Source organism: Spodoptera frugiperda, chromosome 24, assembly GCF_023101765.2.
Source record: "Spodoptera frugiperda isolate SF20-4 chromosome 24, AGI-APGP_CSIRO_Sfru_2.0, whole genome shotgun sequence".
NCBI classification, from domain to species: domain Eukaryota; kingdom Metazoa; phylum Arthropoda; class Insecta; order Lepidoptera; family Noctuidae; genus Spodoptera; species Spodoptera frugiperda.
In genome coordinates this window covers 1,384,234-1,409,639 of record NC_064235.1, presented here as the reverse complement: position 1 = coordinate 1,409,639, position 25,406 = coordinate 1,384,234, and the positions used below count along the sequence as shown (strand labels likewise).

The 25,406-nt window shown below is 38.4% G+C and overlaps 2 protein-coding genes across 2 annotated transcripts in view; one reads left to right on the top strand and one right to left on the bottom strand.

The window, feature by feature from the left end:
* Positions 1 to 1,288: 1,288 nt before the first annotated feature.
* On the bottom strand, positions 1,289 to 5,168 carry LOC118278665 (uncharacterized). Its single transcript, XM_035597978.2, has one exon. It carries the CDS (start codon positions 5,066 to 5,068, stop codon positions 4,319 to 4,321), a length of 750 nt encoding a protein of 249 aa, XP_035453871.1. The 5' UTR covers positions 5,069 to 5,168; the 3' UTR covers positions 1,289 to 4,318.
* Positions 5,169 to 11,867: 6,699 nt separating this feature from the next.
* Positions 11,868 to 25,406, top strand: part of LOC118278499 (transferrin-like) — a 32,814-nt gene continuing 19,275 nt past the window's right edge. Inside the window, exons 1-6 of the mRNA XM_050703484.1 lie at positions 11,868 to 12,035; positions 18,303 to 18,396; positions 19,098 to 19,234; positions 20,106 to 20,254; positions 21,124 to 21,268; positions 23,847 to 24,049. Of these exons, the coding sequence (XP_050559441.1) occupies positions 11,975 to 12,035; positions 18,303 to 18,396; positions 19,098 to 19,234; positions 20,106 to 20,254; positions 21,124 to 21,268; positions 23,847 to 24,049 (789 nt within the window). The 5' untranslated portion in view covers positions 11,868 to 11,974. The remainder of the gene's footprint in view (positions 12,036 to 18,302; positions 18,397 to 19,097; positions 19,235 to 20,105; positions 20,255 to 21,123; positions 21,269 to 23,846; positions 24,050 to 25,406) is intronic.

The window sequence follows — 25,406 nt, the reverse complement described above, 5'->3', positions numbered from 1 at the left end:
TCTGTAAGACAGTAGTATCACGCCGGCGTAATGTGAGGCCGTGGTATCACTCCACTAGAGCTGACACAGCAGTGCCGAAGCATGACTCAGAGGTACGAGTTTGTTTTACGGTTAACGAAATCGAAACAAGATTGTGTTCTTTTTTCTGATGTCCATCGAAGAAACTAATCAGAGCGCTGAACACGGTCTTGTTTAAACGTGGGAACTTTAAGTGAGAGCCATACTTCGGCACTGCTGGGCCGGCTCGACCGGAGTGATACCACGGCCTCACAGAAAACCGACGTGAAACAACGCTTGTGTTGTGTTTCGTTGTGTGCGTGAGGGTGCCGGAGGCCCGATTACCCACCTTCCTTGTCGTCCCAATCCCCAATTCCCAAACAACCCTTAAATTTATAACCCCCAAAAGGCTGACAACGCGCTTGTTGATCCGTCTCGTTAACGGCTTATACCATAAGAAACTTAGAACATTTTTTCATTAACTAACTAATGGACCAAATAGATTTTTATTTATCGTATTCTACTCTTCAGAAACTTTCTACGTTTAAGTATCTAATGCAATGTCACGCCTTTTATCCCCGAAGGGATAGGCAGAGTACGCCTTATGGCACGTAATGCCGCTATACAATGTACACCCACTTTTCACCATTTGTGTTATAAGTAAAATGAAATAGGGGGTGAACCTAATGCCATATACTGGGCACAATTCCAGACTCCGTGCCACTACTGAGTAATCTTATCAAAACCAAAAAAAGTCCAGTAATACTTTACCCGACCCGGGAATCGAACCCGAGACATGTCCGACAGTCGCACTTGCGACCACTCGACTGTAGACGCAGACACTTAGGTATCTACTGTAATATTAAAAAAATAAAACAAAACAATATATTTTTTAAACCTTTAATTAATCAAAAAACATCTTAAGAAAATATTTAAAGCCAAAAATTAATCACAATATCATACATCTTTAACATTAGGTACTTATTTTAGTATTCTAATAATTCTAGAAATCTATATATGACATGAGTAACATTAAATTCTATAATGACAATTTGCATCCTTAAAATGAAAGTGACTTAACTCAAAATTTCTGTAACATTCGATTTTATCATAAACTAGCTTCTTCCGCGCGGTTTCACCCGCTCTGCTTGGCTCCTATTGGTCATAGCGTGATGTTTTATAGCCTATAGCCTTCCTCGATGAATAGACTATTCAACAGTAATACGGAATCATTCAAATTGTTATCCAACTGCTTTAGATTCCGGAAAACATTGTTAGTTTTAGAGGAACCAAATACTCTGAATAAATTTTTCACCTTACTTTAAGTGACTGTACTGAATAATTTATGTATTGCGCTAGTAGTGGCAAATTTCACCAAAGTTGGCGCATTTAATAAGGATTCTAAAATAGTATAGCACTTTGCACATTATTTCTTAAATTCGACACAAAAAAAGATTTTTCAACGAAACTCCGTTTCGATGAATTTATTTGAACTTACTAAAAATTCTTCTAGTGTACTCAAATCATACGTTATAACCTCGTATGCACTACAGTACTTTGCACGCTATTTGTTATCATCATGTTGAAAATCAGCGAGGATCTCTTGTCAAACAACATTGTCTGTTTACCCGTGATTTCGCTTGCAGCATTCGTCGGCAATATTATCGCTAGAAGAACTGGTGTTGTGCATCTCGAGCCATCGTACCCGGGCTTCGGTATTTTAGCTGAGCACTGGCTTTTTTGCGCCGTGTTGATTATTTCTTTTTTAAATTATTTTTTGCTTTACCTGCAATTCCTTGCAACGGTGCAAATAACTTTTTCTCGACAAACTAAATAATATTTGATGCTTCATCCCGCATTTGATCACAAGGCATGAACACGTAACTTAATCGGAGGATTCACCCATTTCTTTTTTTTTTTTGATGGGGTCATGACGAGTAATTGTGCGTAAGGGCTCATGTACACCATACCACTACCGCGTCGATATGCTGTGTACATGAATCTGCCGCGTCCGTTCCTTTTGATTTTACTACACATTTGATAATGTGTTTGATACACTATGAACATCATATTGCAATCATTCAATATTATTTAGTGAAACATGATACACAACATCAGTTCCTCTAGTAAGTCTATTAATATTGCCAACGAAAGGTGCAAGCGAAATCACGGGTAAACAGATAATGTTGTTTGACAAGAGATCCTCGCTGATTTTCAACATGATGATAACAAATCGCGTGCAAAGTGTTGTCTAGTGCATACGAGGTTATAACGTATGATTTGAGTACACTAGAAGAAATATTAGTAAGTTCAAATAAATTCATCGAAACCGAGTTTCGTTGAAAAATCTTTTTTTGTGTCGAATTTAAAAAATAATGTGCAAAGTGCTATACCATTTTAGAATCCTTATTAAATGCGCCAACTTTGGTGAAATTTGCCACTACTAGCGCAATACATAATTTATTCAGTACAGTCACTTAAAGTAAGGTGAAAAATTTATTCAGAGTATTTGGTTCCTCTAAAACTAACAATGTTTTCCAATCTAAAGCAGTTGGCTAAGAATTTATGATTCCATATTATTGGAGCACTATTCAGGATAATGTAAGGAAGACTGCAGACGAAAAAATAAAGATTTGTAGCAACAAGAGTCAAAAGACTGGCACAGGGTGTACTTTTTCATGGATAACACATAAGTCGCTGTAATTTAAAACTGTAGGACTTAGATTTTTTTTTATATTTTTCTGATAACAGTTGGAACCTTGCTAATCATCTAGTGCCCGTTGGACGTCGATTTCAGGGACACCCTGTATATGACATGAGTAACATTAAATTCTATAATGACAATGTTTCTATAATGACAATATTACCTTTATTATACAGGTGACTTGAAATTCGACGTATTCCTCTCGGGAGGTGATTATACAATTATTAATTTCCTACAAAATTAGCCCTGAGGTCCTTGGGCGGAAAGTGGGTGGTTTTTGAGATATTACCTTCCGAGAGGAATATGTCGAATTCAAAGTCACCATGTATAAAAGCATTGCCCCGCACTAGGATTTATTTCTGTAAAGCACTAGTCATTCACTAACCACCAGAGATGTGCTGTGCTACGTTCACCAAACATATTCATTGATACACATAGCTTAGCATTGGTGGAAACAGACTCAGCTAAGGTATGTGTTTTATATGGAAAGATGCATAATATGGATAGCTTGATCATATACTCATGCTGCATATCTTCCTAACACAGCTACGTAGTTTAGGTACTAACAGTGGAAAAGGTCACATAGTTTCACAGCTTAACCTATTACATTTTATTTTTTTATTATCATTATCCCCGAAGGGGTAGGCAGACATGTACATTACAACAAGTAATGCCACTATACAATTTACACCCACTTTTTACAATTTATGTTGTAAGTCCCATGTAATAGGTGGTGAGCCTATTGCCATATACTGGACACATTTCCAGACTCCGTGCTACTACTGAGAAATTTTCGAAAAACCGAAAAAAGCCCAGCAATGCTTTGCCCGACCCGAGAATCGAACCCAAGACCCCTTGCCCGGCAGTCGCACTTGCAACCACTTGGCCAACAAGGCAGTTATAGCATAGCTACATAGCACATCTCTGGTGGGAAAGCCCACTTTTCACCAATTGTATTATAGTTAAGTCCCATGTCCTAATTTCTTACTTGAGGTAGGCAAAATAATACCTTATTATCTATACAGTAAATCTTATATTTAAGTGTTTTATCCTTAGGTTTTACTCAAAAATTTTGCTATACAAAATATATTATATTAAAATTGTATCTTTAGTAAGCAAATCTACAGGTGATTATTTAGTATCTACTAGATATTAATAGGAAATTGTTTTTACTACATATCTACCGCCTGAGACAGTCCACTGCTGGACTATGAGCCTCTTATACATAAGGGGAGTAAGCCACAATAGTAAGTTTATTTTGTTTTAAAAAAATTTTGCTCCTGACTAGGATTTTCTCCTGTGTCATGGAAGTGTTTACACACATACAAGTTCACATACACATCACAGTTTCAGTATTTCTTCTCAGAGTAGTCCGATAGAAAATAGTCTCATCTAGTTATTTTAGAGATTGACATGTAAAAGTGTTATCTTGTAATCAATATGCAATAATAAATATAATATATCATTTGCTACTCTTTCACATCAAAACAGCTTAAGGTTTCAAAAATGAAATTTGAAACAGGGGTAGATTATGGTCTGTAATAACACATAGGCTACTTTTAATATGAATGCGGGCGAAGCCACTAGCAGAAACTAGTTTTAATTAACTTAATCATCTTACTGCGGGTCCAACGGCATTTTATGTTCATTAAGCGCACTCTCACAGGACGGCTTCAAGTTTTCTTCCGGAACATTCAATGGATTGTATGCCCTTTGTGACGCCAAATGTCTTAAGATACCAAGCTCATGCTTCTCCGTAGGCCTCGGAAACGTATTTATCTCTTTATCAGACAAATCTATATTATTAATAATGTATTTAAACGCCGCAGTCTTTATAAAGGCCTTACTTGATAACGCTGTTTCTAGAACACATTTGTGAAACACTGAAGAACTGGCCACATCGAGAATGATTGGTTTTCCTTCCATAGCGTTCGCAATTTGGCGGTAAATTTCACGAAAATCTATGTTATCTGTGCAAACTGCTGGTGGTATGTTCTCCAGGTCCGCTACCATGCGTACTGCAGTCGCTGTTTCTGTGCGTAGGTCTTCTAAATTCAAATTATCAGTCAATAACTTCGCCCATCGATTTAATGGTGTTGTAGGTTTGCGGCTTAGTTTTGGCTTAATTTCTTGCTCTTTTTGCAGTAAAGCGGGGTGTTGGGACGCTATTTGAGTGTAGTATTCCACTGCAGCTCTCGTTTCTTCGACAGTTTTAGTTACAATGAGTTCTTGAATCTTTTCAATGTCGTTTCGATGCCACGATTTCAATGCTAGCATTAGGTGGTATTTTTCTAATTGTGTCCAGTTTTTTATGGCGTCTGGGTATGATGAAGGTTGGCTTGATGTGGATGCTGATGTTGATGCCATGTTTTGTGTAGTTTTCGCAGTTAATGTTGTTATTTTCAGTGTTTTTTCGCAGCACAGGACATGCAAGCGATACAATAATAAACGAATTTGACGTGGGTGACATTGACAGATTAACAGGTGACAGTTTTCTGCCTGTGTTGCCAGTGCTTAAAATATTTATTTTTTAAAGTTTATTTATTAAACACACTTCTTTACAGACTTATCCAATACAATAGTCGGCTTTTTGGCTATTACACAACAACTCAAAAGAAGGAATCAATATTATATTAAAAAGGTTTTATTACGGAGATTGAAATAAGTTTCTCTATCGCCTTATTAGTTATTATAATTTTAAAGTAGGAAACAATATTTTTAAAGTATTGATGAAAATATGAATTATAATATTGATAAATTTGATAATACATTCTGGTCAACATGTTTTGGGATTTCGGATTTTATTCTCAGCTTGGGCGATTGGTGCTATGTCAAATATTCATGACATCAACAGCCTATAAGTGACCACTGCTGACCAAAGGCCTCTTCTCACACGGAGTATTAATCACCACGCTTGCTCAATTGGGTTGGCGATTTCAAACTTATAATCAGAAATTATAAATTCAAGTTTCCTCACGACGTTTTCCTTCACCGTTTGTCTGTGGTGTCACGTCACATTGATATTTGCCGTTGGTAGGTTTCGAACCCTCATGCATGAGAAGCGAGTATCTTAAACCTCCGTGCCAATTACTTACCTAAGGACAATTTCTGCCGTACTCAGAGTCGTTTAATGGTTACTTAACCCAGTCAAATAGCTAAAATTACGATATTTGTCGATTTTGAACCTTATATTATGTCGGTATTAAGGTCTAAAATCATGTTGTTTTGGATTGTTCTTATTGTATATAAAAAGAGCTAAAATTACGACATTGTCTATATTAAACCTTATACGTCTGTATTAAGGTGTAAAATCATGTTGTTTTCGTGTATTTTTTCGAGTACAACGATTGCTAAAATGTAAAATTCAATGTATCCGGCCAACAGCGATTGTATTTCGTTTATGACAGTTTTATATTCAGAAGTACAACTTGTTTCAAACTTATTTACAACTAGCGACCCGCCCCAGCTTCGCATGGGTGCAATGGTGATATATTTATTATGCATTATGCATGTATTATACAACGTGTAACAAAAAGGGGGTATAGTTACATATCAAGTACACGGCTTCTAGATAACATAACAAACGATACGGTAAGAGTTTTTAAACTCATGTTTTCATGGTACCAAGTTATGAATTTTTCAAATCGCCGCGTGATTCCAAATTAGGTAGACAGGTACTAGGCGATCAGATTGACAGAATAAATGTTTCGTAATATTAGCGAGTGATCCCTGTAGTGTTGTGACACGTTTGTATGATTTAAAATCAAGAACCATGCGATACCAAGTATTTGGTACAAATTTTTTTAAACGTATTTTAAGCTGAAACTTTGTGTAGAGACTCTATTCAACCTGTATTCTTCAGGGTTTCTTGATGTATATGGGTATTTTGTTACACGTTGTACATATAAACCTTCCTCTTGAATCACTCTATCTATGTATTAAGTCTTTGACTGCCAATAGAAAACTGTTGAAGGCAAATCCGCTCCGCTAACGTCGGTTACCGGTGACCACTACGGCGTTCAATGTGTTAAAAAGTGTTACAAGTGCGTTGTCGGCCTTTTGGGGGTTAAGAATTTAAGGGTTGTTGGGGAATCGGGGATTGGGAAGGTAGGTAATTGGGCCTTCGGTAACCTCATTCACACAATGAAACACAACGCAAGCGTTGTTTCACGTCGGTTTTTTGTGAGGCCGTGGTATCACTCCGGTCGAGCCGACCCAGCAGTGCCGAAGCATGACTCTCCCAAACTTAGTGTACGTGTAAGATTATTTACAACTGTAATAGATAGTACGATGGTACTATGTCTCGGGTCCGATTCCTGGGTCGGGCAAAGTATGAGAGATACTGGGCTTTTTTCGGTTTTTAGAAAATTACTCAGTAGTAGCACGGAGTCTGGAATTGTGTCCAGTATATGGCAATAGGCTCACTCCTTATTACATGGGACTTATAACACAAATGGTGAAAAGTGGGTGTACAATGTATAGCGGCATTACGTGCCGTAATGAGCACCTCTGCCTACCCATTCGGGGATAAAAGGCGTGACGTTGCGTTACTTATAATAGATATTACCTATTATAGGTAAGTATTTCTTTTTACTACAGCATTGTCCTTCTGTCACCTACTTGCTTATCAGCCGCATGATATCACCGTAACACAGATAAGCAGTGTAAATACAAATTGTGATCAATATTTTACCTGGAAACGTTATCTATGTGATAGCACACGCTTACAACATATTTATAAATTGTTAAAATATCGCCGGTACAGACGGCCATGATACTTAAATCGATTTCCAGACGTTTATATGAATTACTAGCTAATTCCGCGCGGTTTCACCCGCTTTGCTTGGCTCCTATTGATCATAGCGTGATGTTTTATAGCCTATAGCCTTCCCCGATAAATGCACTATCCAACACAAAAATAATTATACAAATCGGACCAGTAGATCCGGCGATTAGCGCTTTCAAACAAACAAACAAACAAACAAACTCTTCAGCTTTATAATATTAGTATTAGTATAGATATGACTAATAGCCGCACTCATAGACATTTAATGATTACTTAAACTATTCTTTAGTAACGATTTTGTATCGAACACAATTTTTCCAAACGTTGTTCTGAATAAAAATAAACCCCAACAACAACATGATTTTACACCTTAACACTAATATATAAGGTTTAATATCGACAAATATCGTAATTTTAGCTCTTTTACAGTTTTCCAATCATTATTTAAAACAAAACAACAAATGATTTTACACCTTAATACTGACAAATAAGGTTTAAAATCGACAACTATCGTAATTTTAGCTCATTTCCTTACCTATTTAGGTACATACTTTAATAGTTATCTACATATCTTCATACGTAAGTGCCTGTAAATATTCCGAGAACGATTGATTCTTTCTTAAAATAATATCTTTCGAGGAAACTGTTTTGATTCATTGATCAATCCGGTTTTTGTTAAAGGAAACAGGTAAACATAAAACTGCTTTCTTCTTTTATTTACATTCTTTTCACCGATTTCAAAAAAGGACGAGGTACTACGTTCAGATGTTTATTTTTTTTTCGTTCACCGATTAGTTACTCCGTCATATTTTGTGGACCGATTTTCCAAATATTTTTTTTGTTCGAAAGGGTCCCATTTCCACCTAGTCAGGATCTGATGTTAGAATTACTTGCTTCCAATAATACGTTGCGATATGTATGTTAGTATTTATGTATATATGACTGCACGGTTGGTGCGGTGGCTGGGTAACCGGCTGCCACGCAAGGTGTACGGTGTTTTTCCAGCGGGTTCGATTCCCGCACGGAGCAATTCTTTGTGTAATCCACAAATTGTTGTTTTGGGTCTGGGTGTCACGTGTATGTGAACTTGTATGTTTGTAAACGCACGTTTTTACGTTTAACGTTTTTAAAAAAAAAAGAAAAGAAAAAGAAAAAGTATATTGCATGTATTCCCTATGATAAGCCGAGGTTATCATCATCATCATCTTAAGCCGGCAAACGTCCACTGCTGGACAAAAGCCTCCCTCTTTTTTTGGGGAAGTCATCCATAAACTTCTCGCTTTGGGCGAGGCGAGAAGGAGTATTATACTGTTTTTTTTTGAGGTGAGAAAATCATCCAATGGCATCTCCCGCCTTGGGCGAGGCGGGAGGGAGTGTCAGACTCTTACTAACTAAAAACCAGCCCGTGCCTACCACTGCTCTTCGAGCCTGAGCCCCGGTAACCCGTCAGGTCTTCTGCAGTTGCGGCATTCTGTTTGTTACATTAAATTCACCGCGGGAACTAGAAACTTTCGTTTTCTTTTTCTTCTCCTATAATAATATCTTCTGATGTATTTCGTTGTGGGATACAAGACAGTCATTCATGTCCCTGGGACGTTGGACTTCAGTGTTCCGGTGTTTTCATGGTTGTATCTACTGTAGATCCTGGTGCACAGGAGTTGCAGCGGTATGGGAGGTTGTGGCGGGCTTGTCTTGGCATCAGCCCTACTGGGCCCTATCTGTGGTAGTCTGATGGCTCTTTGAGGCATGCTTGGGTTCCCCTTAGTTCCCTACGTTGAACGACTACACATTGACATTCCTATGTATTCAATAATAATGACTAAAATGATATTGTATTATTAGAAAAAGTATGAATTATTTGTACTTATTATTGGAAATCACTTGCGTCATATTTATCATACTAGTACGTTTCCTATTGTTTTTAATTTTATCATCAAAATTGTCGGCGAGTCATGCTTCATATTTTTTTTTGTAATAACTATCGTGAGACATACTAAATTAACAAAAAATCACGGTTTACTCACGTACATTAATGGAGAAAAGCTCTACTAGTTTTGAGTCACAGAGGGACTCTTCATCATGAGCAGCGTGCGCAGACGCGGCGACGTCGCGCAACCTACCCAATACGCCTTTTATCCCCGAAGGAGTAAACAGAGGTGCACATTACGACACGTAGTACTGCTATATACTCCTTAATGTATAATTACTATTCACTATTTGTGTTATAAGTCCCATGTAATAGGGGGTAAGCCCATTGCCATATACTGGGCACAATTCCAAATTCCGTGCTACTACTGAGAAATTTTCGAAAATCCGAAAAAATATAGTACCTGACTTACTTTAATAACCTTATGAATCATATATTTGTTGTATTCATTTCCGATTTTATACTGTCTTATCGATATCCGGTGAATACCTGTTGACGTCTAAATATCGGAATGCATTCTTGGTATTTTTCAATAACTAATACTAATACTGCTATAGACACATTTGACTGAGATTTTTTAAGTGTGGGAGAGCCATACTTTGGTACGAATGGGCCGGCTCGACCGGAGTGATACCACGGCTGAGCAGAAAACCGACGTGAAACAACGCTTGCGTTGTGTTTCGTTGTGTGAGTGAGGCCTAATAGACGGTAAACAAGCAGACCTGATGGTAAGCAATCGCCGCCGCCTATGGACTCCCGAAACACCAGAGGCGTTACAAATGTCGGTCGAGGCGTTAAAAGGCCGGTACCTTTTGGGGTAACCCCGGAATTTAAGGGGATTCACAAAACACTGACGGACAGACTGAGAGACTATTCTTTATTTCTTTATTTGTTGTCAATTCAAAAGTATGTATGGTTTTATTGGAATTAGTGTTACCCAGCAAAAGTCTTGCAAGTCTCGCATTTACCAATAAAAGTTGGATAAACTTTATTTTTTTGTACGATTATGATTTAACTACCCGGCAAGAGTCTTGCTAGTCTCACAAATACCTATTAGCCTAATGCTATTTTTTATATGTTAGGTGCTTTTGATCTTACAATGACGAAACAAAGTAGCTAGTATACTATATTTGAGGTTATTCAATAGCGGCCACACCTTACAATACAGCTGTATAGTTAAATCTCAGTTAATACAGTTAAATCATAATCGTATAAAAAAATTAAGTTGGCTAATAGGTAAATGCGAGACTTGCAAGACTCTTGCTGGGCAACACTAATTGGAATAAAGGATTTGACCTAGACCTACTCATGACTTATTTTTAACATTGTTAAGTCTGCGTTTGGCCACCGCTTACTATCAGGACGGCGAAGTGAATATGTGGCCTAGGATGGAGCACACAAACTAAGATAGTACCTATTTATTTATTCTGACCTTGAAAAAACCCAGGATTAGTGATGATTAATGATTACTTAAACTATTCCTTAGTAGCGATTCTGTTCCGAAGAAGAAGTAATTATTCACTCTGACCTCGAAAATGCAATAAATGATTTAAGTTTGACTTTGAACAAATTCTCCAGCTTTATACATATTATATTATTGAGAAAGTATAGATTTATTAAAAAATATAATCTAAACACCGATCTCATGACAATTCATGATGGATGAATGTTATACTGCAGGTAAAATACGTATGTAGGTACGTACGTATGTTCAACGCAAATTGTACGTATTTTGATAAGAACCAAAGTCAATGGAAGGACACTGCAGATGGTTAGGTATTTAAAATCTAACTTGAAGATTTATTAGTTGCCATGGTAACGAAAACTGTTTAGCTAAGAGTCCTGAGCACATACATAAAATATTTTTTATGGTATAAGCCGGTAAACGAGCTGAATAATCACCTGATGGTAGGCAATTACCGAACCCCATGAAAGTTCGAAACACCAGAGGCGTTACAAACAATTGCGTTGCCGGCATTTTGGGGGTTAGGAATTTAAAGGTTGTTGGGGAATTTAGGATTAGGAAGGGGGTTACAGAGCCTCCGGTAACCTCAATCACACAACGAAACATAACGCAAGTGTTGTTTCACGTCGGTTTTTTGTGAGGCCGTGGTATCACTTGCATTCGTGCTGAAGCATGGCTCTCCCACACTTAACATTAATAAGTATGAAGATATACTGTGTAACAAACCCATTCATGCATAAAAATAACCTAAATCTCAACAAAAGAGCATGAAATTAAGTAACAGCGATAAATCCCATAAAAAAATCAGATAGCTAAACCGCTCAAGGACATTGGACCTAAAATCGGTCCTTGCGGGACGCCGCCCAAAGCCCGCTACAAAATACCGCTCGACGCTACCTTATCACCGTTATCAGCCGTTATATCACCCACCTTTACACTGAATTTCGAAATGTAGATAAGATACGGTTAGAAACTACTCAGGTATATTAAATAAAATTATTACATTGTGTCGTCTAGTGTCGAACGCTTCGGTGTAGTCGGCGATATATAGGAGCGTTAAAAGTAGGAGTTTTTCCTACAGTGTGTGTTGTGAAAATGGGTTTAAAACAATTAGTTTTGTTTGCCAGTGTGCTCGCTGTAGCTTTGGGACAAGATTGTAAGTTTTTTAAACTATTATATAATATATTTTTTAACGATAATCGTTAAGATAAGGTGAGGAAAAATGGCGGTATCGTTGTCGATAAATCGATATTTCAAATTCGATTGTAAAAAATCAGTGTTTTGTTCGTTTTGAGATATGTTTTCTTTATTTTATCTTTAACCACACCCTGTGATATTGAGACTCATTTAATATAACATACACATCAACAGCCTATAAGTGGCCACTGCTGACCAAAGGCCTCTTCTCGCGAGAAGGTTTGAGCATTACTCACCACGCTTGCTCAATGCGGGTTGGCGATTTCAGACTTATAATCAGAAATTATAAGCCCAAGTTTCCTCACGATGTTTTCCTTCACCGTTTGTCAGTGGTGTCTAAATAATCTTAGAAAGTATGTATAACTCGGAAAAAGTCACTTTGGTACTTGCCGTTAGCGGATTTCTAACCCGCGCCCTTATGCATGAGAAGCGGGCGTCCTAAGCCTCTGGGCTACCACGACATTTTGACATTCCGTTTAATAAAATAGAGATAAAACATGCATTATGCAAACACTAAATGTTAAACAAGGTTAAAAAGGTGTGTTCCATAGTTATGCTACGACGATGCGCAGCTCGAGTATGTATCGATAGTAGCGAAGCCATCCATAGCACGCATCTTTCCATATAAAAAACTTAGCTTAGCTGAGTCCGTTTCCGCCAGTGCTAAGCTATGTGTACCAATGAATATGATTGGTGGAAGCCAAACGCATCCACAGCAACGTAGCATAGCACATCTCTTGTGGAAAAGTACCCTATGGAACACACCTTTCTAACCTAAAGTCATAGATGGAGAAAATATTTCAATAAATGTATGATTTGTCTTTATTTTATTAAAGGGAATGTCAAAATGTCGAGGTAGCCCAGAGGTTTAACGCACGCTTCTCATGCATAAATGAGCGATTTCGAAACCTACCAACGGCAAGTACCAATATGACTTTTTCCGAGTTATATGTACTTTCTAAGATTATTTAGACACCACTGACAAACGATGAAGGAAAACATCGTGAGGAAACCTGGGCTTAACCAATGCGTTAGTAACCTTAACAGCTAATATTTGAATATGGGTATGCTATATAGGTTTATCTATTGAGCATAGTACGCTTGTGATAAAATCAAGTTCTTAACGATAAGGGCTTGTTATCAGCTCGTACTCGAACGAATGCAATCCCAATTTTGGTTAGCCATTTAGATTTAAGTAACTTATGGTATTATGATTCTAGTACATATATATGACACTTTGGAACAAACTTCACTGACAGAGAGACTGACGGACAATTCAATTTGACGTTTCAAAAGTGCCTAATTTAGGATTAATTGAAATAAATGCTTTGATTTTGACTTTGAAAGTATCAATGATCAGTGAGTTAGCCCTTTTATTGGACTGCCTAGTGGGTTACCGGGGCTCCGGCTCAAAAAGTAGGAGAAGGAACGGGGTGGTTTTTAGTCAGTAAAAGTCTGACACTCCCTCTCGCCTCGCCCAAGGCGGGAGAAGTGATTGGATGATTTTTCCCTCTCAAAAAAGCCCTTGTACTTAATACTCAATACTTTATTGCTTTCCACATGTAAGGCTTAGGTGGTAAACTTAACTAGGACACAATGTGGACCCTGTCGGGCACAACAATATAATTTTAGGAGAGAACACAATTTAAAATGGCATTTAAAAGTATATGTAGATATATCAATTGACCCATGCAATACAAATCCAATTATGTTAAGTTTATAACTGTTGGCGCATGTTTCGGTTAACAGCGGTAGAGATATAGTGATAAAAGAAATTAGAAAAAATCGTTTGTTTATTAATTATAAAAAAAAAATAGTTAATGTGCTGGGCATATTACTGTTGTCGTTCGCGAGTTTCATTATCCAGTGACACATGTACGCTGGTATTGTCATAAGCTAATGTCGACATGTAAACAATGACTTGTGTAGTGTAGAGATTTTCCAGCTACGCGCAGTAGTTACAGCTGTGTACAGTCTGTTACTCTCTCAGCACTCCCCTACACTACCCTAGCGCGCTACATGTCACACAGCTTGCTACGCGCATTAGCTTTTCTTTTAAATGATGCAGCTAAACCAGGTTTAGCTTGCCCTTAAAATTGAAATGATTAAATGATACAGAGATCTAGCCTCAGATGATAATGGTAATGCTAAAATACTGTTAAAAAACCAATATTAAAATTATTTGAACTAAAAATCTGACTTTCCGTAGACTTAATGCAGTAGTTACAGCTGTGTACAGTCTGTCACTCTCTTAGTCACCGGTAAAGGTAGAGTTATATATACCTTTTATAAATATAGATAACTAGACAATAATAGTTACTTAGCGACATATATTATGTATAGAGGTAATATATAACAATTGATAAGTAATATAATTACATCGAGTTGATAAGATAAAGGTTTTCTCGAGTCCATAGTAGCGCGTGATCGTGGCCTAATTTCATTATTTTATTACTAGGTAGGTAAACATAACATAATGCCTAATATTCCCTAACAACATCAACAGCCCTTTTTTAGCCCAATTAGGTACTTCTTCTTTGGGACAAATCGCTACTAAGGAATAGTTTAGGTAATCATTAATCATCATTAATCGTTCCTAATCCGTGCAGCCAGGGAATAGAACAATCTGCCGGCTTCTATTTTTCCTGAGAAATACAACCCGGGTCTTTTCAAAGTCAGAGTAAATAGGTACTTTCTAAGTCTGTGTGCTCCATCCTCGGCCACATCTTCGCTTCGCCGTTTTGGCAGTAAGTGGGTTTGTGGCCAAACGCAGGCTTATCAACGTTACAAAAAATGTCTTTGAGTGCGGCAGTTAGCTGATGAAGAAAGAGTCGGGAGACTAAATACTTTTTTCTTTCACTTTCATACAAAAATCTATGTGTACCCAAGTAGACAGAGGTGTTATGAATAGCTTTCATTGTCTTTCAAAAAGAAAATGCTATCCTTGTTTTCATAGACGAAGCGACGCATCGTGCGTATTTATGAACCACTTTATACAGAGTACAGTCAATGTTTATTTAACTTCTTTATGTTCTCATTGAATAACTGGTCTGTAGGCTACTACTATATGTATACCTTATATTTATAGTGATACATGCAGATATTTTAATTACAATAAGATACGATTACTTAGGATTACTAAAAAAATGGCTTTTAGCTAAATCTCCGTATGCTTGGCGACATGGGCTTCTCCCAGTTGTGCAGTCTTTTAGACTCCTTTAGGCTTAAGTCATTCTGTCTGCATTAATTCATCTGAGGGAAGTGGAAACTAGGTTTTCACCTCTAGTAAATGACTTTCGATATAATTTTCTGATTGATCCAAACAGTGAATCATGTTCCTGAGAAATTGGACTTAAACCGGTGTTATCATGGTTGTATTATTGTAGATCCTGGTAACAGAGTTGCAGCAGTTTTGGGAGGTTGTGGCAGACTTGCCCCATAGTGCAAAAAGTAACAAAATAAATTCATATTAATTCGTAAGCAATCGCCGCCGCCCATGGACACTTGAAACACCAGAGGCGTTACATGTGCGTTGCCGGCCTTTTGGAGGTTAGGAATTTAAGGGTTGTTGGGGAATCAGGGATTAGCCTCCAATAACCTCAAACAACGAAACACAACGCAAGCGTTGTTTCACGTCGGTGTACTGCTCGGCCGTGGTATCACTCCGGTCGAGCCGGCCTAGCAGTGCCGAAGCATGGCTCTCCCACATGTTAGCAACATGCTGTGTGTCTCGCTCATACTCAGCTCGTTAGTCATGTTGCCACACCTAAATTTTATCAGAGTTACTGTAAAATTATTCGTCACTTTGTAAATACATTATGCGATACTGATAACACCTTCCTACCTAGAAATCACACTAATATTATAAATTAGCTACTTCCGCGCGGTTTCACTCGCTTTGCTCGGCTCCTATTGGTCATAGCGTGATGTTTTATAGCCTATAGCCTTCCTCGATAAATGCACTATCCAACACAATAATAATTATTCAATTCGGACCAGTATTTTTGGAGATTTAGCGCGTTTAATCAAACAAACTCTTCAGCTTTATTATATTATAGCTTTTGCCCGCGACTTCGTTCGCGTGGAATAGTGACTTCCGGCAAATTTTTGGTTTTATCCGATCTCGCGGGATCTCTTCAAAAATGAGATGTGGAAGATATTCCAGGGAACTCTTCAAAAATCAACATAATGAGCTCTGCGTTTGAATTTAATAGATGTATACTCACTTAGGGCATTGAAAAAATAGTTTAAAAACGGACTTAAACTAACTTAAAACTAAAGAAAGCTACGAATTACGAATTTATAACAATTAAAAAAGAAACAATATTACAACCTATCCTCTATGCTATAATAACCAAGCTTAAACTAAATAATTTAAAAGAAACGAATTAAATCTAATCTAATTAAAAAAAAAATTAGACTTACAATTTTATTAAAAAAACTAACTACAGTAACTACTAATAATCGATATCAAACTAAACCTACGTTAAATAGTTTAACCAAAAAACCAGGAAAACCCAACAAATAAACTTATTAATTGACAAATACAACGAAACCAATTTAGAATATACGAAACAGCAGGACCACTACAGACAAATAATCATACGACTGATAATACACTTTTTCTACGATAGTACCGAAGCGCTCGGCCGATACCCAACCAAATGAATGTAACGAAACCATAGCGCGATCTATTTCGATCCGAAATCGAAAGACAACTTGGATTATTTATTTATACTCCGTTCGGGCATTTTCTTTGTACTCAAAGTTCGTTATATTGATATTATTTTTTTCATACCTTTTTACTATTTATTTACTTTTTTCGATGAATTAAAACAATAACATGAACGGAAGTCGTGTAACGATCGACATAGAATTATCTATACTCCGTTAGAGCATTTTCTTTGTACTAAATGTTTTATTATATTGATATTATTTTTTTCATACCTTTTTACTATTTATTTACTTTTTTTCGATAAATTAAAACAATAACATGAACCGAAGTCGTGTAACGATCGACATAGAATTATTTATAAATAATTTATTTCTTATTTTTATTTTTTGATTTTTGAAATAAAAATATATCTATGTCCTTTCTAAGGTTCTAAACTATATCTGTACCAAATTTCAATCAAATCCGTCAAATAGTTGCGGAGATTAATGGTATAAGCAAAGAAACTTCGACGTGATTCTTTAATTTGACATAACTTTTTTATTTATGAACCGATTGACATGAAACAAACACTAAATGTAAATTTAAGCATCCCACAATATATTCGTGAAAACCGCATCCAACTCGGATCAGCCGTTTCTGAGATTAGCGCGCACAGACGAACAGACAAACAGACAAACAGACAAACAGACAAACAGACAAAAAAAAAGTTAATTACATTTTTGGGTTCGACATCGACATAACAATAACCCCTGCTATTTTTTTTATTTTTATTTTCAATGTACAGACAGCACTTTTCTACGATTTTATTATATGTATAGATAATATACTAGCTACTTCCGCGCGGTTTCACACGCTCTGCTCGTCTCCTAATGATCGTAGCGTAATGTTTTATAGCCTAAAGCCTTTCTCGATAAATGGTCTAGTCAACACAAAAATATTTTTTCAAATCGAACCAGTAGTTCCTGAGATTAGCGCGTTTAAACAAACAAACAAACAATCAAACAAAAAATCTCTTTAGCTTTATAATATTAGTATAGAGTATAGATAAGTATGCTACACACGCACATCTCTGGTGGAAAAGCAACCTAAGATCGCCGCGCCGTGTGTCGCGGAATGCTGCTCATGAATATGAGTCTCTAGCACGGCTTGAAACTAGTCGAGTTCCTCGTCAAACAGTTACGTGCGTAAGCCGATAACATAATAATTAATTCTCACGAAAGTTATAATAAATCATCATAACGTCACACCTTTTATCCCCGAAGGGGTAGGCAGAGGTGCACATTACGACACGTAGGTAATGTCGCTACATAATGTACACCCATTTTACACCATTTATGTTATAAGCACCATGTAATAGGGGGTGAGCCTATTGCCATATACTGGGCACATTTCCAGACTCCGTGCTACTGTTGAGAAATTTTATGAATACCGAAAGAACCCAGCAATATTTTGAATCTGAGACCCCTTAACCGGCAATCGCACTTGCAACCACTCGACCAACGAGGCAGTCATAATAAAATCAACTAATAATTATGTTTATTTTGTTTACAGTCCGAGTGTGTACAACTACTGCAACTACATCAGCCACCTGTGCAAGTCTGAGCATCAATGGCGGCCGGTTCATGTGTGAACATGTGGAGGCTAGGTAAGGCTCCCTGAGACCTTTCTTTTTTTTTTTCTTTTTTTCTTTAAAAAACGTTGCCCCACATTAGGACTTTCTCCTCCACAAACATACAAGTTCACATACACATGACACCCAGACCCGAAACAACAATTTGTGGATCACACAAAGAGTTGCTCCGTGCGGGAACCGAACCCGCTACCCGTTGCGCGGCAGCCAGTTGCCCAGCCACCGCACCAACCGTGCAGTCTAACAACCTACTCTAACTTAACGAAAAACGAAGTTTCTTGCGAAACTTCGCAAATTTTGTACTATAACACCATTTATTGCAAACTTTGGGGAACAAAAACGAACGAATGAAATGAAGATAAATAAATAGGTTTTGATTTGAAATTAAAAATGAAACGTTATTTCAAGTAATTCTATTAGTAAATCAATAAAACCTACGGCCGAAGATTAAACGAAACTTCGCATTCGAGAACCGGAGTAGGCCTACTGATCATAGCTTAAATGCAAGATATGGCAAATAGCTTCACTAGAGGACTGACCGACAGGCAGATATTTTGTTTTCTTTCGACATTGCATCGACTGACAATCGCTCGATTGGTGTGGTAACACCCTTAGGCATTTAAGGATTTGGAAATTAAAACAAACATACCTTCTGTTACCTGAAAACCTTCTGTTTTTAAGACGTAATGAATTAATTTTGATATTTTATCCCCCAGGGTGGAATGCGCAGACAAATTAGTAAGGAACCAAGCAGATGTCGCGTACTTCTCTCAAGAAGAAACTCTACTTCTGGCACAGCAGCAGCCGTCGGAGAACAGAGTAATTGCCACAGTTAGGGATGTTAGCAACATGGGTAAGTTCCTTCTAATATTTTATTGGATAGCTAGCTAATTTCGCACTCAAAGAGCCATCAGACCACCACAGATGGGGCCCAGTAGGGCTGATGCCTGATCTGGAACTGCGGACTACCTAGCGGGTTTACCGGGGCTCCGGCTCGAAAAGCAGGAGTAGGAACGGGGTGGTTTTTAGTCAGTAAGAGTCTGACACTCCCTCTCGCCTTGCCCAAGGCGGGAGAAGTAATTGGATGATTTTCCACCTTAGCCGTTTCACTGTTTCTAAACTAAAAGAGCTTCTTTCTCTGTGATTCGAAACTAGTAGTGCTTTTCTCAATTAATGTATGTGAGTTTTAGTAGTATTTTTTATGGAATAAGCCGGTAAACGAGCAGACGAATCAGCTGATGGTAAGCAATCGCCGCCACCCATGGACACTTGAAACACCAGAGGCGTTACAAGTGCATTGCCGGCCTTTTGGGGGTTAGGAATTTAAGGGTTCGGGAATTGGGGATTGGGAAGATTGGGAAGGGGAGAATTGGGCCTCCGGTAACCTCACTCACACAACGAAACACAACGCAAGCGTTGTTTCACGCCGGTTTTCTGTGTAGTGTAGTAGCCTGTGTAGTAGCCGGGTCACTCCGGTCGAGCCGGCCCAGCAGAGCCGAAGCATGGCGAGCCCACACTTAAAATGTGTCTGAATTTCTTGGTTATTTTTTACAACGTTTACAAACATACAAGTTCACGTGACACTTAGACTCGAAACAACAATTTGTGGATCACACAAAGAGTTGCTTTGTGAGGTAATCGCACCGACTACACGTTGCGCGGCAACCAGTTGCCCAGCCATCGCACCAACCGTGCAATCATTTCATTGTATCTTTTGTCCATAGGCCCCTATGACTTCGAGGCGGTGGCGGTGGTTCCTATAAACCACACCAACGGCTTGGAAGGCCTCCGCGGCGGAGTGTACTGCCACCCTGGTTTCGATGAGAAGGACGCGAAGTGGTCTCCGAGAGTCCTCAAGACCCTTGAGCAACTGGTATGTTGATGCAGATGGGGTATAATGAAATATGTACTTTATTAGGTGAAGAATAGGGGTCAGATTAGCATAATCCATTGGTTTTTTTTTGGGTTTTTTTAGTTCCGGAGTTAAAGAAATGCCATATTTTTTTTGTTTTGTAACGGCTTTTATCCCCGAAGGCCCGTAGGCAGACTTGAGGCATTATGGTACGTAATGCCACTGGCTATAAAATATACTCGGACTTTACTCCACAATTTAATGTTGTAAGTCCCGAAGTGTAATAGAGGGTCGAAGCCTATTGCCATATACTGGGGACATGTCTAGACTCCAATGTTAATACTGAGAAATTTTCGAAAAACCGCAAAAGGCCCAGCAATTGTTCAATCGCACTTGCAACTCAGCCAACGAGGCAGTAATTTTGTATTATATTTTGAAATTTAAGTTTTAAAATAATGCAACGAATACGACCATGGATTTGTCAACGAGTTGCTTCCGTTGCATTTTTATGGTACACAGAGCAGATGCATCACCTGATGGTAAGCAATCGCCGCTGCCCATGGACATTTGAAACACCAGAGGCGTTACAAGTGCGTTGCCGGCCTTTTGGGGATTAGGAACTTGAGGATTGTTGGGAATTCGGGGATTGGGGAGATTGGGAAGGGGGGTAATAGGGCCTCTGGTAACCTCACTCACACGATGAAACACAACGCAAGCGTTGTTTCACGTCGGTTTCCTGCTCGGCCGTGGTATCACTCCGGTCGAGCCGGCCCAGCAGTGCCGAAGCATGGCTCTCCCACACTTAAATTCACCAGATTTGGACGCTTTCTGGGATCCATGCTCCTTGGCTCTTAGCGAGACTAAACAACAAATTTTACTTTACCCAACAGGCGGCTCGCACAGACAGGTGCCAGGATGTGAACACAGCAGGCAAGACTGCTGAGGAGATGGAGGTGGACACCCTGAGTAACTTCTTCTCAGCAGCCTGCCGACCAGGCACTTGGAGCAACAATGACACCGTCGATGCTAACCTGAGTAAGATATTTTTTCTTTTTTCTTATGGGCAGACGTGCTCCGTCGTAGGCCGCATCATCACTTACCATCAGGCGAGATAGCGGCCAAACGTCGACTCATCAAAAGTAAAAAAAAAACAAATATTGCCCCACACTAGGATTGTCTCCTGTGTCGTGTGTGCGTTTACAAACATACAAAGTTCACATACATGTGTATGTGAACTTTGTAAATTTACTAGGATAAATGTATTATATTAAACCATATTAACTAAATAATAAAAATGATTAACTAATGAATAACTATGACTAAAATATTAACAATTTAAAATACCTTAAAAGAAATTAAAAATACTGCCGGTCGAGTGGTCGAAAGTGCGACTGGGGTAAGGAGAGGACAAGGGACAAGGGGTCTCGGGTTCGATTCCCGGGTCGGGCAAAGTATTACTGGGCTTATTTCGGTTTTTCGGAAATTTCTCAGTGGTAGCGCGGAGTCTGGAATCGTGTTCAGTATATGACAATAGGCTCACCTCCTGTTACTTGAGACTTATAACACAAATGGTGAAAAGTGGGTATACATTGTAAAGCGGCATTACATGTCGTAATGAGCATCTCTGCTTGCCCCTTCGGGGATAAAAGGCTTGACGTTGCTTTTTTTATTAGTCATAAAGTGATCAAAGATCAGTTTGAAACACAAATAGAATAATAATATATGGGGGGTGCCGGGGGTGCGGGAGGGGTGCGGGGTGAAGGGATCTCGCGCCTGCGTGTCGCGATGGTGCCAAAGTGACCGCACCCTACCGCATGGAGAAACCTCTTATGACTTAATTTAAACCACATAATTATTTGTTATCATCTTGGCTGACAATATACGAAAAATGAGGTTAGGAATTTAAAGGTTGTTGTTCGGGCATCGGGGACATTGGGAAGATTGGCGAAAGGGGTTCTAAAGTGGGCCTAACGGTAACCTCACTCATACAACGATAAGGATAACGCAAGCGTTGTTTCACGTCGGTTTTCTGCTCGGCCGTGGTATCACTCTTGTCGAGCCGGCCCATTCGTGACGTGCTTTTTTTTAATCATAAAGTGATCAAAGATCAGTTTGAAATACAAATAGAAAAAGACAATGAATCTATTATAAGCGGGGTGTGTGGGGGGGTGCGGGAGGGGTGCGGGGTGAAGGGATCTCGCGCCTGCGTGTCGCGATGGTGCCAAACTGACCGCACCCTACCGCATGGAGAAAACATAAATTTTTTAGTCATAATAGGGATGATGACTGGGTCAAAAATAAATTATAACAACTTTTCCAATACAATAAAATATTCAAAAATAATCAATCACACTCTCATTCATAAATTTTATGAACTATGAACTACTTAATTTTCGATTTTTTCTTTCTAGCTAAATTTCTAGAAATACGTCTGCTATTTGACGTCAAAAACTTATGACGTCATAATAGAGTATTTCATACAAAGTTCATAGAAAATATCGTTTTTGACGTTTCGAAAAAAAGTATTGAATTTGACTAGTAGGAAACATGCCTATTAAAGTAATCAAAGATCAGTTTGAAATACAAATAGAAATAGACAATGAATCGATAATAGGCAGGGGTGCGAGGGGGTGCGGGGTGAAGGGATCTCGCGCCTGCGTGTCGCGGTGGTGTCACGGTGACCGCGCCCTATAAGGCACGCTGTACAACATGTTTACATTGAAGGCTAATGTGGTTTTTTTGGGTAGAGGGCGCTGGTGTAGCGTCTTATAAAGAGAAGAGATTTAGTTCTAGTAACATTCATTAATTAGAGAATATCCTCATCGAATCGTAAATATAATTTTTATGTTTAAAATTTTTTGACTGCACAGTTGGGGCGGTGGCTGGGCAACTGGCTGTCGTGTAACGGGCTCGATTTCCGAAAGGATCAACTCTTTATATGAATCCACAATCACACATCACCAGTCTATAAGTGGCCACTGCTGACCAAAAGCCTCTTCTCATATAGAAAATGTTTGAGCATTAATCACTACGCTTGCTCAATGCGGGTCATCGATTTCAAACTTTAAAATTATAAGCCCAGGTTTCCTCACGATATTTTCCTTCGCCGTTTGTCAGTGGTGTCTAAATAATCTTAGAAAGTACATATAACTCGGAAAAAGTCAAATTGGTACTTGCCGTTGGTAGGTTTCGAGCCCGCATCTTCTTACATGAGAAGCGGTCTTAAACCTCAAGCCCACCTCAACACAATAAGTAAAATAAAACCCTTTTTTTTATTATAACTTTCGAGACACATACTAAATGAATTATTATGTTATCGGCTTACTCACGTAACTGTCTGTCGAGGAACTCGACTAGTTTCAAGCCATGGAGTTTCTTGCTCGTTCTTCTCCATTCGAAGCAACACTTTGGAACGAGCGCCTAGCTTCACTGACAGACAGACTGACGAACAATTCAATTTGACGTTTCAAAAGTGCCTTATTTAGGATTTATTGAAATAAATGCTTTGACTTTGACTTTGACCATGCTAGAGGCTCATATTCAAGAGCTGTTACTTACGTAGCAGCGCGACAATCGCCACGTCGTAAAATGCATTAAAACCTTTCTTTTCCAGAATCCCGCTATTCATCTCTCTGCAGCCGTTGTGGACCTGACGCTAGCTGTTCCCGATACACCCTGGACATGGGAGTAGGAGTAGCTGGAGTCAGGAATGATAACCGCCACATTCAAGCTTTGGAGTGCCTCAGAGTCAATAGTAATGCTACCAACACCGCTGTGGCGTACGTCGCTTGGCAACACGTCAGGGAATTCTTTACTGTAAGTTCTTATTTTTAAGGTTGATTTTTCAATAGAGATGTGCTGTGCTACGTTGCTGTGGATGCGTTTGGTTTCCACTTATCGTTTTTATTGGTAGACGTAGCTTAGTATTGGACTCAGTTTAGGTATGTTTTTTTATATGGAATAGCTACTTCCGCGCGGTTTCACCCGCTCTGCTTGGCTCCTATTGGTCATAGCGTGATGTTTTATAGCCTATAGCCTTCCTCGATAAATGCGCTACCCAACACAAAAATAATTATTCAAATCGGACCAGTAGTTCCGGAGATTAGCGCGTTCAAACAAACAAACAATCAAACAAACTCTTCAGCTTTATAATATTAGTATAAATTAGTATAAATGATGCGTGATATGGATGCGTGCTGTTGATGTATGCTATGGATGGTTTCCCTACTATCGATACATCGTATACTCGAGCTGCGCATCTTCCTCGCACAGCTACATAGCTTAGTATCAGTGGAAACGGTCACATAGTTCACTACATAGTATAAAACAAAATCTCTTTTCGGTAATACGGTTTTTTAACAGATAGAGTGATTCAAGAGGAAGTTTTATATTATGTATAATAACATGCATATTATGCATAATATATCACCATTGCACCCATGCGAAGCTAGTAATAAATAATAGTCTAAGAACTATCGTTTAAAGCAAGCTTTATAGGGTGCAACTTCGATGGCACCACCGCGAGACGCATGCGCGCGGCCTCCTCACCGCTCAGTCCCCGCAATATCGATCACTGCTCCTTGCACTTCTATCCTTATACATATTTGATGCTAAACGACCAACTAATAGGGTATTATCCAACTAGTCAAATTCAATACTTTTATCGAAATGTCAAAAACGTTACTTTTCTATGGAATTTTGTATGACATTGCAAATTATGACGTCATAATTTTTTTGCGTCAAATAGCATACTTATTACGCAAAAAATAGCAAGAAAAATTAAATAAATAACTATATCGTCAAATGAATGAATGAAAATACGATTATTTTGGGATATTTTATTATATTGAAATATCAAAATAATTTATTTTTGACCTAGGAAACTACCCAATTACGAGAAAAGTCGCTTAGTTTCAGTTTAAGTAAACCATTCTTATTTCTTAATTCTTAATAAATCTATACTAATATTATAAAACTGAAGAGTTTGTTTGTTAATCGCTAATCTTTGGAACTACTAGTCCGAATTGAATAATTATTATTGTGTTGGATAGTGCATTTATTAAGGAACGCTATAAGCTATAAAACATCACGCTATGACTAATAGGAGCCGAGCAGAGCGGGTGAAACCGTGCGGAAGTGGCTAGTATTAAATATGGCTCGTATAAATATGGCT